The sequence below is a fragment of the Chrysoperla carnea genome, chromosome 4, assembly GCF_905475395.1.
Source record: "Chrysoperla carnea chromosome 4, inChrCarn1.1, whole genome shotgun sequence".
Classification (NCBI taxonomy): Eukaryota; Metazoa; Arthropoda; class Insecta; order Neuroptera; family Chrysopidae; genus Chrysoperla; species Chrysoperla carnea.
Window position 1 is genome coordinate 3,232,393 of NC_058340.1, and position 15,125 is coordinate 3,247,517.

The window sequence follows — 15,125 nt, forward strand, 5'->3', positions numbered from 1 at the left end:
TTTGAGATATTTATTCATTTAAGGCCTTTTTTAACGTTTTCGGGCAAAATAAACAAATATTGGTACATAATTATGCTTTTTAAATTAAATAGCTAAATACACTCCTCGGTTTCAGTGATGGATTTGAATGCAGCGGCAGAATTTGAAGGGCGGCAAAATTTATGAAATGCCAAAATTTTAGAGTCACAAAAAAGTAAAGTCAATCAATTATAAAAATTGGTTCAGAATAGTTTTTATAAAAAATTTTCTATTGAAAATATTATAATCCAATTCATTAATCTACTTCTCAATCTGTGTGGGTAAGATGTTAATTTTTTAATCGATCAATGATATTCTTTATCGAGTAATGTTCTTTACTTTCTGTTCCTTTAGTGAGATTAATCTCACGTGCAATTTTGAAATTATTTAATCCAAATGACTTCTCAATTTGTTTTTAGTGTGAAATAAAAATACCGAAGATTTGTATGTCCCATGATGCATGCTACGCATTAGAAAAAGAGTGGCCTGCAATAAGAGTGGAAGGCAATGAATGCATTCATTTACATTGTCAACTCAAAGATTCCTTGGCAAGTATGGAAGATGTACGTGCTGCACAAAAAATATGCAATGTATTGCATTCACGGAATCTTCGAGATGTTTATCCGAATGTGGACATTGTTCTCCGTATTTTTTGAGTATTCCGGCTACAAATTGTTCAGGAGAAAGATCTTTTTCTACTCTTCAAAGGGTAAAAACATTTTACGCGCAAGCATGGACTAAGATAGACTTAATGTACTTGCATTACTGTCTATTGAAGCCCAACTAGTCCAAGAAATTAATTACGACGACATAATTGGCGTTTTTGCTCGGACCAAAGCCAGGAAAAAGAAATTTTCAAATTGATTAATATTAAAAGATATATATATATATTTTATATATATATATTTATCTGTCTTGTTTATCAGTAATATTTAAAAAATTATATTTCAATAAATTAAGTTACTTTAAAATAAAAAAACTGGATCAAAATTAATGAAATTCATTCTATCAAAAAGGGCGGCGCATAGAATGGGGCCTAGGGCGGCAGCAAACCTAAATCCGTCACTGTTGATAGCAGGGCTTTTTAATAAAGATTGAATTTTTTTCGTAAACCTTATAATAAAAAAGTATTCCATATGTAGCCAACTTAGCCAGCCATCCTGTATAGATATAGGTATCATTATATATACTTTCAATTTTCCAATTATTGTAATATCAACCATAAAGATATTATTATTATATAATGTATTTTATAATCTAAAATTGATGATATTTATAAATTACTTCGATAAATCATGATTATAAATAATAATTTTGAAGTAATAATAATTACTTGTACGCGAACTTTAAAATTATTATTATTATATAATAAATTATAACTATAATAATAACTAACCAAATATGTCAATTTCTATAATTTTTTTCCATTTCTAGCGAGTATACAACGTTCAAACATAAAAGATTTCATTTGTGTTTCGAGACGCAATACAGAAAATATAGAAAAGTTTAGTGTGCAGTTTTAGACTTTGTAATTTTGTGAGAAAGTAAAATATTTACAATTTCTCGGATATAATTAGTAAAATGAAAATATTTATTAGAGGCTAAGCTATTGAAAACAGTGCTGGATTTACCTCTGACGGGGCCTCAAGCAACCTCAGGTTTGGGGCCACCATTGTAAAATACCCCCCCCCCCGATATTTCAAAATAATGAATAACTAGTTAATTTTGCATAATCAATATATTTTACAGTTAACTTATAATTTACTATCTAAATTACAACTTTTTTCTATTTTTCTCAGTCGCAAATTGATGAATGACATCATCAAAGTCAAGTTTTTCAAGCTTTTTCGATAAACAGTAAGCCTAAATCACTAACTTTTTCGTGACACATCGATGAGCGTAAATAATTTTTGACGCGTTTTAATGCGCTGAACGATCTCTCCTCTGTACTATTAGCTATCGGTATTGTAAGGAATAGCCTGATGAGGCATTCAACATTTGGAAACGCTGAAAACAGTTCATCCTTGAAAATGATTTGGTACAATATATATATTGTTGACATGGATTTTTTCTTTTTTTCATGTGTTATTTATTTATTTTTTTCAAATTTTCGAATGTATTTTCAGAATTTTCCATTTTTTGGGGCCCCTGTCCAAGCGGGGCCCCAAGCAATTGCTTCCTTTGCTTCCCGGTAAATCCAACACTGCACCCTCTCCTATTTTCATAAAGGCACTGGACTAATTCCTATAATTAATTTGATATTGGTTTTAGCGATAGTTCATATTGATAAGGAAGCAAAGCAGTACCATTCTAAGGAATTTCAATCAATCCCTCCATAAAGATTCTACATTATCAAAAAGTTTTTTTGTAAAAAAAAAGCTTGGTTTTATATTTATGTAACAATAATATATAATCAAAAAGCATCCGAGCACCCATAATAATGTTTGTTTATAAAAATAAAATATTTGATTCGTTAAAACCAATATTAATGGTTTTATATATATTTGGTATACGTGGATATTCAATCAATAATATTAATAAAAAATGTACTGAAACAAATAAAATGCATAAAATTTATAATATTTGTATATTAAATATTTTAATAATATTTAACATATCAAACATATATGTAAAATATACATCAATACAAATTCAATCGCTTGCAATGTTTAAAGTATTTACACATGCGATCAGTTTAATCAATGTATTATTGCAAATTATTATATCAACATTTTATAGCAGGTAAGAGAATATTTAACAATTCAATTGGAAGTGCAACTGAGTTATTAGTAAAAACAAGTGAAAACAAACAATTGACTGAGTTAATTGTTGAAATACCATGTATAGTAAGTGATGATTTCTTTATCACATTACACATACAAACATGTATGTATAACTGATAATCAAGTATAGTACATATTATAAAATTTCCGCCTAATTGGCACCTTCACGGGTAAACAGTGATGTTTACGAAAAAATGTTTCAAACAAAAGTTGTTTAATTTTTGATAAGAACCATTTTTTACATTTAAACTTTTGTTCTATCTCTAACGGTTTACAAGATGGGTCCTACGAACCCAAGACCCAATTGACTTATGATGCTCATTTACGAACATGACCTCGCTTTTTACGACCTGAGTTCGCTGTAAAAATTTCAGCTCGATATCTTTTTTCGTTTTTGAGTTATTGTGTCCACAGACGGACGGACGGACGGACAAGCGGAAATGGACTAATTAGGTGATTTTATGAACGCCTATGACAAAATTTTTTTCCTAGCATCATTATTTTTAAGCGTTACAAACTTGGGACTAAACTTAATATACTATGTATATTTCATATATATATGGTTTAAAAAATGAAGGCTGAAAATTAAACCTGAAACAAGCCGTGGATAAAGTCTGGTGCGACCCTTGAGGTTGACACGAAGAACTTCCCAGTATAATAAAAAGTTATAAAAATGTAAAAAAAATAAAAACTCGACCGACTCGAAACGACCCGATCGAATGCATCCGATCGATCACATTGCTGTTAATACGTTTCGTTCGACACCTCAACGAAGTTGATATCATTTTTTGTTCCTGCAACATCGATCAGGATAAACTTTAAGAAAGAGCTCGCCCGACTCGAAACGACTGGACCGAATGTTATGAAATTCTTATCGGATCACATTGTCTTTAATACGCATCAATCGACACCTCAACGAAGTCGATATCATTTCTTGTTCGCAAGATATCGATCAGGATAAAATATAAGAAAAAGCACGCCCGACTCGAAACGTTCTTCTAGGTAGGTTATCTTAAGAACCAATCGATAAATTTCATTTATTTTAACATGGTTCAATAGAAAATTTTATGTCCTTTCAAATTATGTATACTAGGTAGGGGGTGCCATTTGAAAATTCAAAGTTAGAGTGGCTAGAGGTGAAAGGATGAAAGCTAAAATTCTCTACATACCATTTTTAAACTTCCCCCTCGATATTTAAAACGACGTGTTTTCACTCAAAACTCAATTTTTAGAAATGTTTTTCCTAAAATTATTAATAATATAAACTATATCGATTGGAAGTTGAATATCAATGATCACTATTTTAAAAATCAAAAAAAATGGATATGGCAACAAATAATTATTTTTACTATTGTGTTTATCATTTTTCAATCACTACAAAATTTTGTATGGATACAAACAACCCATATTAGAGATAAATATATGTTATTATTTGGTGAATCTTTGACATTTTATTTAACACTGATGAATATTTTACAATTTTTAAATTATTTACATTTTTTACAATATCGTTTTAATTATATTAATGATATGTTACCACGCATTTTGAATTTAAATATAAAAAGTTTTAATGTAATCGAAAAAAATATCGATGAAAATGGGGAACGTGCAGAATTTCTAAAAGGTTTGTACAAAAATATAGTTTTTTATTCGCCAATAATATAATATTAAGGTAGTACGAGCACCAAGGCAATTTTAGATTTAGGGTTGAAATTATTTGTACCTTAGTTTCAACTTTGATGATGAATATAAACGAAAAATAAGAATACAATTTTTCGATATCTCACTTGGTTTTCGAAATATTGAAAGCTAAATAATTGGACAAGTTTTTAATTTTCGATATTTTGAAAGTTACTCCAGATATCGAAAAATTTTATTCTTACTTTTCGTCTTATATTGTCAAGTTATAACATAATTCATCACGAAAATTGAAAATATATATTTTTTTAAATTTGTATCCCCACTACTGTGCCCATACATCCTTAATTAGTAGGGTACAATGACTTTTTTTCCAATAATAGGGAATATTCATGAAATTTAAATTTGGTTCAAATATTTTTAATATACTATGTATATTCCATATATACATGGTATAAAAAGATTTACCATTAATTAATATTAGGTACAGAAAACTACTAATATTTCTGCCCTCGAAAATTATTTTAAATAATATAAAATGTTTTTTATAGTACGAGATCTAAATATTATTCATCATAAACTGTGTGATATTGGTGATTTAATTAGTTTGGCTTATGGACATGTCATTATATTGTTTTTGGGATATTGTATTATATTAGTTGTAGAAGCCACATTACTTATAGTACTTATTTGTATTGAAAATTTAATTGAATCTGAAGACAAAAAATTAGTATCATATTTTATTATGTTTTATGTTTTTGGGCTTTTGGTGAGTATTTATAAAACAATTTATTATATAAACTTATAATTTCTTTCGCATTGGTATCTATATATTTGTACATCGTATTCAAAAATTATTCAAGATGAATAAGAAAAGTACTTACAGTGTTGACCCTGGAAAAATTTTGAACACAATGCTTCTTAAAGAATCGGAAATATATAGGTTTATTGATACAAAACATCTTGAAAATGAAAAAACCCGTTCGCATTTTTTTAAAACCTTATGGAATGTGTTTCTTAATATCATAAGTAACGCATGAGTTAGTGGCGCAAATGTTTCTATTATTTAATAAACAATAAATTGTTAATTCAATGGAACGATCAATGTTAAAGTTCACTTAAAAATTAATAATTAGGCAACTTGTATGACGTAAATGTTAAGTGTCTGTCAAATAATCGAAAACTATTATGCATGTACCTATACGTAATTCAAGTTGCCTATTTATTAATTTTGGAAGTTAATTTTAACATTTATTTTAATTTATTGTTTACTAACAAATAGAAACATTCGCGACAATAACTCATGCGTTTCTAATGATATTTGACACCTAAAAAACACATTCCATGAGGTTTTAGCAAAATGCGAGCGATTTCTTTCATTTTCCTTTATTTGTAACATCTTTAACTGTACTAATAGTAAGAGAGTAATATCGACCCAAAAAAACACACAGAAAGTCACATTGTTTCCGAAAGAAAATAATTTGCAGTTTCTCCAAAGCACTAACTGTACGATTGCATGTTGTTAACAGTGTATTTTTTTATATTTCAGATAATGATGAATTTGATTGCAGGATATTCAAATAAAACATCATCTACGTGCAATAAAATTTTATATACAACTCATAATCTATTATTAAGCTCTGAATTATTAACACAAAATGATTTGATGGAATTGGAAGAATTTGCTTTACGTATATATGAACGATCATTCCATTTTACAATTTACCGGTTTTCATCGCTTGATGTATCAATGATGTCAAGTCTAATGGCTGCTACCACTTCATATATTGTTATTTGTTTACAATTTGAAGATGTTTAAATATTTTTTTAACCGACTTCAAACAAAAAAGGAAGAGGTTCTCAAATCGACTGTATTTTTTTTTATGTTTGTTACCTCAGAACTTGTGACTGGGTGAATCGATTTTGATGATTCTTTTTCTATTTGAAAACTGGTGCTTCCCGTGTGGTCCCATTTCAATTTGGACCAGTTCTGACAATGGCATCCATGAGAAAATCAATAAGTCTTGAAGAAATGAACGAATTAACTCAGTCAATTGTTTGGTTTCACTTGTTAATTGTTTATGTTTAGATTTATTAGGTATTAAACAAGTGAAATTTACAAAATTTAAAAAACCCCCAACAAATTTTTCGGGTACGAAACCCTAAATTTGCACTTGAGACATATCTAAGAATACTCTCCAATAAATTACCTTTCAAACGAAACCAAAAAAAATGAAAATCAGTTCATGCGTTTAGGCGCTACGATCCGGCAGATAGACAGACAGACAGGCACACACACATAGCGGTCAAACTTATAACACCCCTTTTTTTAGTTCGGGGGTTAAAAACAGAGGTAATAAGGAACTAAGGCGTTCACGGGTTTTTATTCATATCCCGGGCAAGAATCGTTCAATGGGTTATTAAAGAATAAAAACCGCGGAGTGCTATTAAATGAGAGGTTAGAAATTGAAGGAAGGGGTGAAAAAGTACCCCTTTTGACTTTTTCCAATATATCTCGTATACTAAAAGCAAAATTTTAAGAAAGTTTATATACAATTTTTTGTGGAACATTTTGTAAAACAAATTTTACATCGAATTAGTATTTTTATACCATGTATATTGTTGTGTACCTGGGTTGGTCCAGAGAATGATGCTGCCACCAAAGGTCTTTGTATTTGGAAAGGAGAGACCTTATGAATCCTTTGTAGAATGAAAACGACTTTTTGTAATTTACTTAATATCACTTTATTGATCACAGTATATTGTTACTAAGTATTTATAATTTGTATCGATGTTATTAACGTTTAAACTCTAAGTTGTATGTATAATCACTGTATAATCAAGTTGACGTTCAAGTTGTAAAAATCACTGTATGATTCTAATTAATTTCCAATGTCTTTAAATACAAAATTTCTAGGTCAGTATATTAAATATTCTGACGTAAAAATGAAAATATTAAATGTTAATTTTGCTGACAAGAAAATATAATTAAAGTCATCCATGTTGCCATTACACATTCGAACTCAATTCAATATAAGGTACAATATAAATTTGCTGACTTACTTAATGCCAATATTTTAAATAAGGTTATTAGTAAATATTATTACTTAATGATAATAATTTGATTGATTTAATGTGTTAGAACCACGTTTTTAAGGATAACGCTGTCCAGGGCCTAACAATATAAAATATATCATAGTATATTAAGTTTCTTCCCAAGTTTGTAACGCTTAAAAATATTGATGTTACCAACAAAATTTTGGTATAGCTGTTCATAAAATTGTCTTATTAGTCCATTTTTGGTTGTCTGTCCTTCTGTCTGTCAACACGATAGCTCAAAAACGAAAAAATATATCAAGCTGAAATTTTTATAGCGTGCTTAGGACATAAAAAGTGAGGTCGAGTTCGTAAATGAGCAACATCGAATGGAAAACAGAATGTAAAAATAATTCCGTCATACCAGAGTCAAGAGAGAGTAAATAAAATTATTTAATTTAAAATGTATACGGGCGTTTAATTTGATTTGAAGTTAAAAGTTTGATTTTTAAATCTTCCCTCTTATTAATTTCATTAAAAAATTTTATCAATATTGGTTCAGTAGTTTAGTGACATTGTAATGCGTAAACACGCACATTTACTTTTGTAATTTTTGTGAACGAACAAATTACCATTTGATAAGTTTATAATAATTTACAAATACACTGTACAAAATCTTGGTCAGGGCTTTGTTTTTGAGGGCCTGGATCCGTGCTTGTATGATTTTTGGTCTGTTTTCTTCTAAAACAACGTATTTTTTGTTGTCTGATAGCAATTTTGTCATCCGTTTCGTAGATTAATTGGATTAAAACATTTTCCACCAGCCTCCAGAAAAATCTATCGAATCGCGAGATTTTTCTTTAGTCAAATGCTTCGTTTCCTACAGTACTATTTATGTTTTCGTTTATTATGTCGTATTAAATGACCTTTTTGAGTAAATGTTTCACTACAAATTTCACACAAAAAATCTTTTTCTCCTTTATGAATTCGTTTATGTTTAACTAAATCAATTTGTTCAGTAAACGATCTACGACAAATTTCACATGAAAAAGGTTTTTCATGTATACGTTTATGTATATTTACTTGACCTTTCTGTGAAAATCTTTTATTACAAATATCACAAGAAAACGGTTTTTCTCCGGTATGAATTCGTTCATGTTTATGTAAATCACCTTTATCAGCAAATGCTTTTTTGCAAAGTAGACAAGAAAATGGTTTTTCTCCTGTATGTGTTCGTTTATGTCGATTCAAATGTTCTTGTCGAGCAAATGTCTTATTACAAACATCACATGGAAATGGTTTTTCCCCTGCATGCAATTTTTGATGTTGATTTAAATTACATCGGAGCAATGTTTTATTACAAACTTCACAAGTAAAATATTTTTCTCTTTTATGAATTTGTTCATGTTTCAATAAATTGTTTTTTTCTGTAAAACCTTTATTGCAAACTTCACATGAAAATTGTTTTTCATGTATTCGTTTATGTTTAGTTAATAAATTTCTCTGAGAAAATCTTTTATCACAAACTTGACATGTAAATGGTTTTTCTCCGGTATGAATACGTTCATGTTTAATTAAATCACTTTTTTCTTTAAATGCTTTATCACAAAGTATACAAGAAAATGGTTTTTCTCCAGTATGTATTTTTTGATGTCGATTCAAATGACATCGTCGAGAAAATGTTTTACTACAAATTTCACACACAAAATGTTTTTCTTTGGGATGAATACGTTTATGTTTAATTAAATCATTTTCTTCATTAAATCCTTGATTACAAATTACACATGAATAAGGTTTTTCTCCTCCTGTTCCATGCATCATTCGTTTATGTTCTTTTAATGAACCTCGTTGAGTAAATCTTTTATTACATACTTCACAAGAAAATGGTTTTTCTCCGGTATGAACACGTTTATGTCTAATTAAATGTGATGATTGTGTAAAATTTTTAACACAAACATCACATGAAAATGGTCTGGGTTGTTTTTCATCAGTATGAATGAATTTATGATAAGATAAATGTTGACGAGTACGAAATTTTTTATCACATGTTTCACAAGAAAATGGTTTCTCTCCGGTATGAACACGTTTATGTACGGTTAAAGAACTTTTCTGAGGAAATTTTTTATCACATACATCACAATAATACGATTTTTTAGGGCGCTGACGTTTCGAACTAATTACATCACTTTCATCACTATTCGGATTATAAGAATCGTCTGATGTTTCATCACTATCTTCATCCTTTATTATTAATTCCGTGTGTAACGATTTTTCGTTTTTAATTCGCAAATTTTCTTTAAAATATGGTTTAATTTCTTTAAAATCAATTATTTGTTCATTATCTTCAAAATTATTCGAAGTTTCTAAATCATGAATTTCAAATTCTGTACAACTTTTTATGTTACTTCGATCGAGAAATGTTTGTTCATCAACATCAGAATTATTATTATCTTCATCTTTTAGTAATGATTCACTTTTAATTAAAAAATTATCATTTGCAGGGACCATTGGAACATTTTTACTTTCTTCGAACGTTTTATCTTCAGTACTAATGATTTCACTTCCTTTAAATATTTCCCCCATGTTAATGAATTCTTTGTGTAAATTTTGATCAATTATAACATCTTCATTATTAATCACCAGGTCAAATGAGCTGATTTATGTTCCAGTTCCATTAAAACACTTTCTTCTTTAACAACAAATTCTGTATGTAATTTTTGTTCAATTTTAATTTATTCGTTATTAATTAAAAATAAATTTAAACAATTCATTTGAGTAATAGTTCAATTTAGGCACTTTTCTTTTAAATCATCCTAAAACATCAGAAAAAAAACAATTTCAAGTATTTTTTACGTAGATTACGAATCCGTTGGTGAAGATAGCGAAAAACTTACAGTTTTTCTTTAATTAAGGCAAAGAATACAGATACATAATTAAGAGAATATGCTCAATTTTCTTGGCCAATAAAAGTTATATTCCAAGCCTGAATATATGGGTTGTTAATTAAAAATATGTTACGTTATTTACCTTATTTATTATTAAATATGTTAAAATTGTATAAAAATTATAAAAATATATTCAATAAAATAATGTTTTTTAAATATTTAAGTATTAAGTAGGTATAAAAATACGGCGTGGTATTATGGTATATGTCATGAAGGTTATAAAGAAGGAGAACGATCGCTACGTGTTAAAGCAATAGCGCGTCTGTCCCTGAAAATTTGTAGAATTTATAGTTCATTTTTAAGCCACCAGCCGCGCTGTCATCAAGAAGTAGTATCTGCGAAGTTAGCTATTTATGAGTACAAGTAGATGAAGTTAGTTGCATAATGTACAAATTGATATATCATTTCAAATTAGCGCACAACAGCCCGCTTTTATTGATACTACTTAGCGATCGCAGCGCCTCACTTATTTTATCCATATTTCGGGGACAATATTTTCTATAGCGATCGTTCTCCTACTTATAACCTTCATGGTATATGTGATAAAAAAAAATTTAATTTATCGACAGTACTGACCATGAAGGTTATAGAACAGGAGAAAGATCGCTATGTACTAAAGCATTAGCGTACCTGTCCTTAAAAATTTGTAGAATTTATAGTTCATTTTTAAGCCACCAGCCGCGCTGTCATCAAGAAGTAGTATCTGTGAAGTTAGCTGTTGTTGTTAGCATAATGTACAAATTGATATATCATTTGAAATTAGCGCCTATATGCTTCACGTGGTTGATAGTCTGTTCAGGCTGTCATTGTAGGTTATGTTTACTGGAGTTGTGAATTAATGCTTGAACCTTTGGCTTGAACCTTTTGATAAATAAGTTTTCGTGATAATAATATTAAATATTAAACAAAATGGCAAATAATTATTTGTTTATTAATAAAGATAATATTAAAGTTGAAAAAGAGTTACATACAGAACTAATTATTAAAAGTGAAATATTAGATGAAACTATTTTAATGGAAGGTGGACACATTACAAATGAAGAAGAAGGCAGCAATGATAGTGATAGTGTTGTGAGTGTAAAACATGAACCTGTTAGTGATGAAAATGATAAACAATTGTACACAATTAATTATGAAAACATTAAACTTGAACAAAAATTACATACAGAACTAATTATTAAAGATGAAACTGTTTTAGAAGAAAAATCATTTGTATGTGATGTTTGTAATAAAACATTTACTCAGAAAAGTAATTTAGTTAAACATAAACGTATTCACACCGGAGAGAAACCATTTTCATGTGATGTTTGTAATAAAACATTTAATGAGAAAGGTGAATTAGTTAAACATAAACGTATTCACAATCGATAAAAAGTAGAAACAAATTTGTAAAAAAATAACATCGCCGTTATTTAATTAATGCTCTTATTGCAAAATGTTATAAAATTATTCATGATTTTTTATTAAATATTTATATTAGGAGAACATGTTCAACAAACCCTGGTGGAAAAAATATTTGAAGAAAGAATAAGAAATTATGAAAAAGTCTTAGGAACTTTGAATTTCTCAACGTTTTCGGACTAGTCTAATTCAGAGTTATTCAGAGTTCCTAATATTTTTTTAAAGTTTCTAAGAATTTTTCAGAGTTTCCTAAGACTTATCTTTTTTTCAAATATTTTTTCCACCAAGGAAATTCAAAATAAAATTTAACAAAGAACTGTTAAAAAAAATTCAGGATAAAATTATTGAAAATTTAGAAAAAATGAGAACGTTATCCCGAAAAATAATTTTATACTGTTTAAAATAACCATTATTATTCATTCATATTTATTTTGGGTGAAATATCCCTTGTGCAATATAAATCTGTTCTGGAAGTCAGAATATTTCTTCCGAAAGAGTCTCAATCAATTACCATTTACTGTCATTAAATGATTGATTAATAATTTATTTGATATTTTCAGACTTTTTCAGAGATATTTTTACTTTACATTTTCTTTTTCTGAATTTCAAATTAAATATTCTGACTTCCAGAACAGATTTATTTCTACAAGGAATGTACAAATAAATATATATAATAAAATATTGTTTTTATCAATTTTTCTGGTTTAATTATTATTATTCAATATTATACCTACCTTTATCTTTCATCCTTTACATTGATTTCAGGAATATCAAACAGAACCTACATTTTTAACAAAATATTACTACAATTATTCATTTATAGGTAAGTTTATTGAAAAAAAGGTAAGTAAAAAGAAATTCATGATGGGTAAGTTTAATATGAGTTAAATGAAAAAAGGTCAGTGAAAGGAAATAAGTTTATAGTAAAAAGTTGAGTAAAAGTTATTTATAGTACGTTATTGATTAACCTAGTATGTCCAAAGTGGAGTAGTGGCTAGCTCAGTCGTCTCCGGTTACAAAGCACGTCGGTTCGTATCTAGCTTTGACCCGAAATTTTTTTTATTAATTAAGTAAGAGAGTATATTTTATGTTATTTTAATTCCCACCCCTTGACAGAAGATTGATTTATGACATAAGTAGGAAGGTGGGACTAACATAATTACTTTTTTTCTTATTTTATGAAATAACAATTAATTATTCATAGGTAATATAAGTAAGTTTAAGAAAATAAGTTTATTAGAAAAAGGTGAGTAAAAGTTTTATATAATAACATTATTGATTAGTATAAGATGGGGTAGTGGTTAGCATAATCGACTTTGGTTATAGACAACCTCGGTTCGTATCTAGTATTGTGTGGAATAAATTTTTAATTAAATAAGTTATACCGATAAATTGTCACTTTTTTAGATAATTGTTGTGATGAACCATAAGCGACAAATAAGTAAGATTTATATTATTTTAATTCCCACCCCTGACAGAAGAGTGAGTTATGATATAATTAAGAAAGTGGGACTAAACTAATTCCTTTTTTTTTGTGAAATATCATGTTCTCCTATTACAAAATCTTCTAAAATTTCATTTAACAAGAATTTTAACAAACAACAAAAAGCAAGCAAAATAAGTATTTTTTTAATATTTTGTAATAGGAGAATATGATGGAGGTTAGCTATATGACATGTTCTCCTATTAAAAAGTTTCAAATTTTAGCGTAAGCAAGCTATTTTTTAATTTTAGTACTACAATTTTAATATTTTGTAATAGGAGAATATGAGTGAGATAAACCTTGTTACATGTTTTCCTATTCAAAAATGATTTATGATTTTAAAGAATATTTATGATTATTTAAGTTCCCACCCCCTGAAATAATAGTGATTTATGACATATATATAATTGACATGATTTATGACAAGAGGGCGGGTTTAACTATAAAAAGAGTGGAAAATTTAAACAACTGTAAAAATTCAATTATTTAAAAGTAAATATATTATCTACACCAGGATACGAACCAGGTTACTCTGGCTTCATAGGCAAGTGTTATATCCACACAGCTAACTGGATTATGTGTTATTTTATAATTATCTATACTTACCTTTACTAAATTATTTATAATTTTGATAATTTTGTGATTGTAATTGTGTGATAACAAAATTGATAATTTTTCTGAAATAAAAAATAGGATAGAAAATTTAAAAAATAAAAACAAAATTTAAAATTTATAAAGATTTTTATTTATTTATATTAATTTAGAAAAAATGAAAACGTAATCCGGAAAATTGATTTTATACTGTATAAAAATGCCATTTTTATTCATTCATATTTATTTTTGATGAAATATGTACAAATATATATAATAATAAAATAACGTTTTTATCAATATTTCTGGTTTAATTATTAATATTCAATATTATACCTACCTTTATCTTTTATCCTTTACATCGATTTCAGGAATATCAAACAGAACCTACATTTTTAACAAAATATTACTACAATTATTCATTTATAGGTAAGTTTATTGATAAAAGATAAGTAAAAAGAAATACGGAATGGATAATTTTAATAAAAAAGGTTAGTAAAAGAAAATAAAAACTAAGTTTAAGAAAACAAGTTTACTTAAAATAGGTGAGTAAAAGGTATGTGTATTACATTATTGATAATTAAAACATGTCAAAGTTGGAATAGTGGGTAGAACACTAGTCTTGGGTTACACAGTCCCTCGGTTCGTATCCGGCATTGTCCCGATTAATTTTTAATTAATTAAGCAATTATTATGCCGGAGAAATCAATTTTACTAACATAATTAATTAATTTTTTTGTTTTTAAGAAATAACATGTTCTCCTATTACAAAATCTTATGAAATTTCATTTAACAAGAATAAATTTTAGCATGCACAACAAAAAGGCAAGCAAAATACGTATTTTTTTTAAATTTTGTAATAGGAGAATATGAGTGAGATCAACTATAGGACATGTTCTCCTATTAAAAAGTATCAAATTTTAGCGTACCCAAGCTATTTTTTAATTTTAGTACTACAATTTTAATATTTTGTAATAGGAGAATATGAGTGAGATAAACCTTGTTACATGTTTTCCTATTCAAAAATGATTTATGATTTTAAAGAATATTTATGATTATTTAAGTTCCCACCCCCTGAAATAATAGTGATTTATGACATACGTATAATTAACATGATTTATGACAAGAGGGCGGGTTTAACTATAAAAAGAGTGGAAAATTTAAACAACAGGAAAAATTCAATTATTTTAATGTAAAAATTTAACCACACCAGGATACGAACCGGCGTAC

General features: G+C 27.8%; 1 protein-coding gene across 1 annotated transcript; it reads right to left on the reverse strand.

Moving 5' to 3' along the window:
• Positions 1-7,953: 7,953 nt before the first annotated feature.
• On the reverse strand, positions 7,954-10,058 carry LOC123297700 (gastrula zinc finger protein XlCGF71.1-like). The gene is made up of 2 exons (XM_044879457.1): positions 9,881-10,058; positions 7,954-8,848 (listed from the first exon to the last, which is right to left on the reverse strand). The coding sequence occupies exons 1-2, from the start codon at positions 10,056-10,058 to the stop codon at positions 8,364-8,366; spliced, it is 663 nt and encodes a 220-aa protein (XP_044735392.1). The 3' UTR covers positions 7,954-8,363.
• Positions 10,059-15,125: the final 5,067 nt, after the last annotated feature.

What these genes read in the sequence shown, in the direction of transcription:
- LOC123297700 (XM_044879457.1), bottom strand. Translation starts at nt 10,058, where the DNA reads ATGGGGGAAATATTTAAAGGAAGTGAAATCATTAGTACTGAAGATAAA. An exon ending in ACAAACATTTCTCGATCGAA is followed by an intron (nt 8,849 to 9,880) that starts GTAACATAAAAA and finishes AAAAATATTTTA; the next exon opens with CTTGTGAAGTTTGTAATAAA.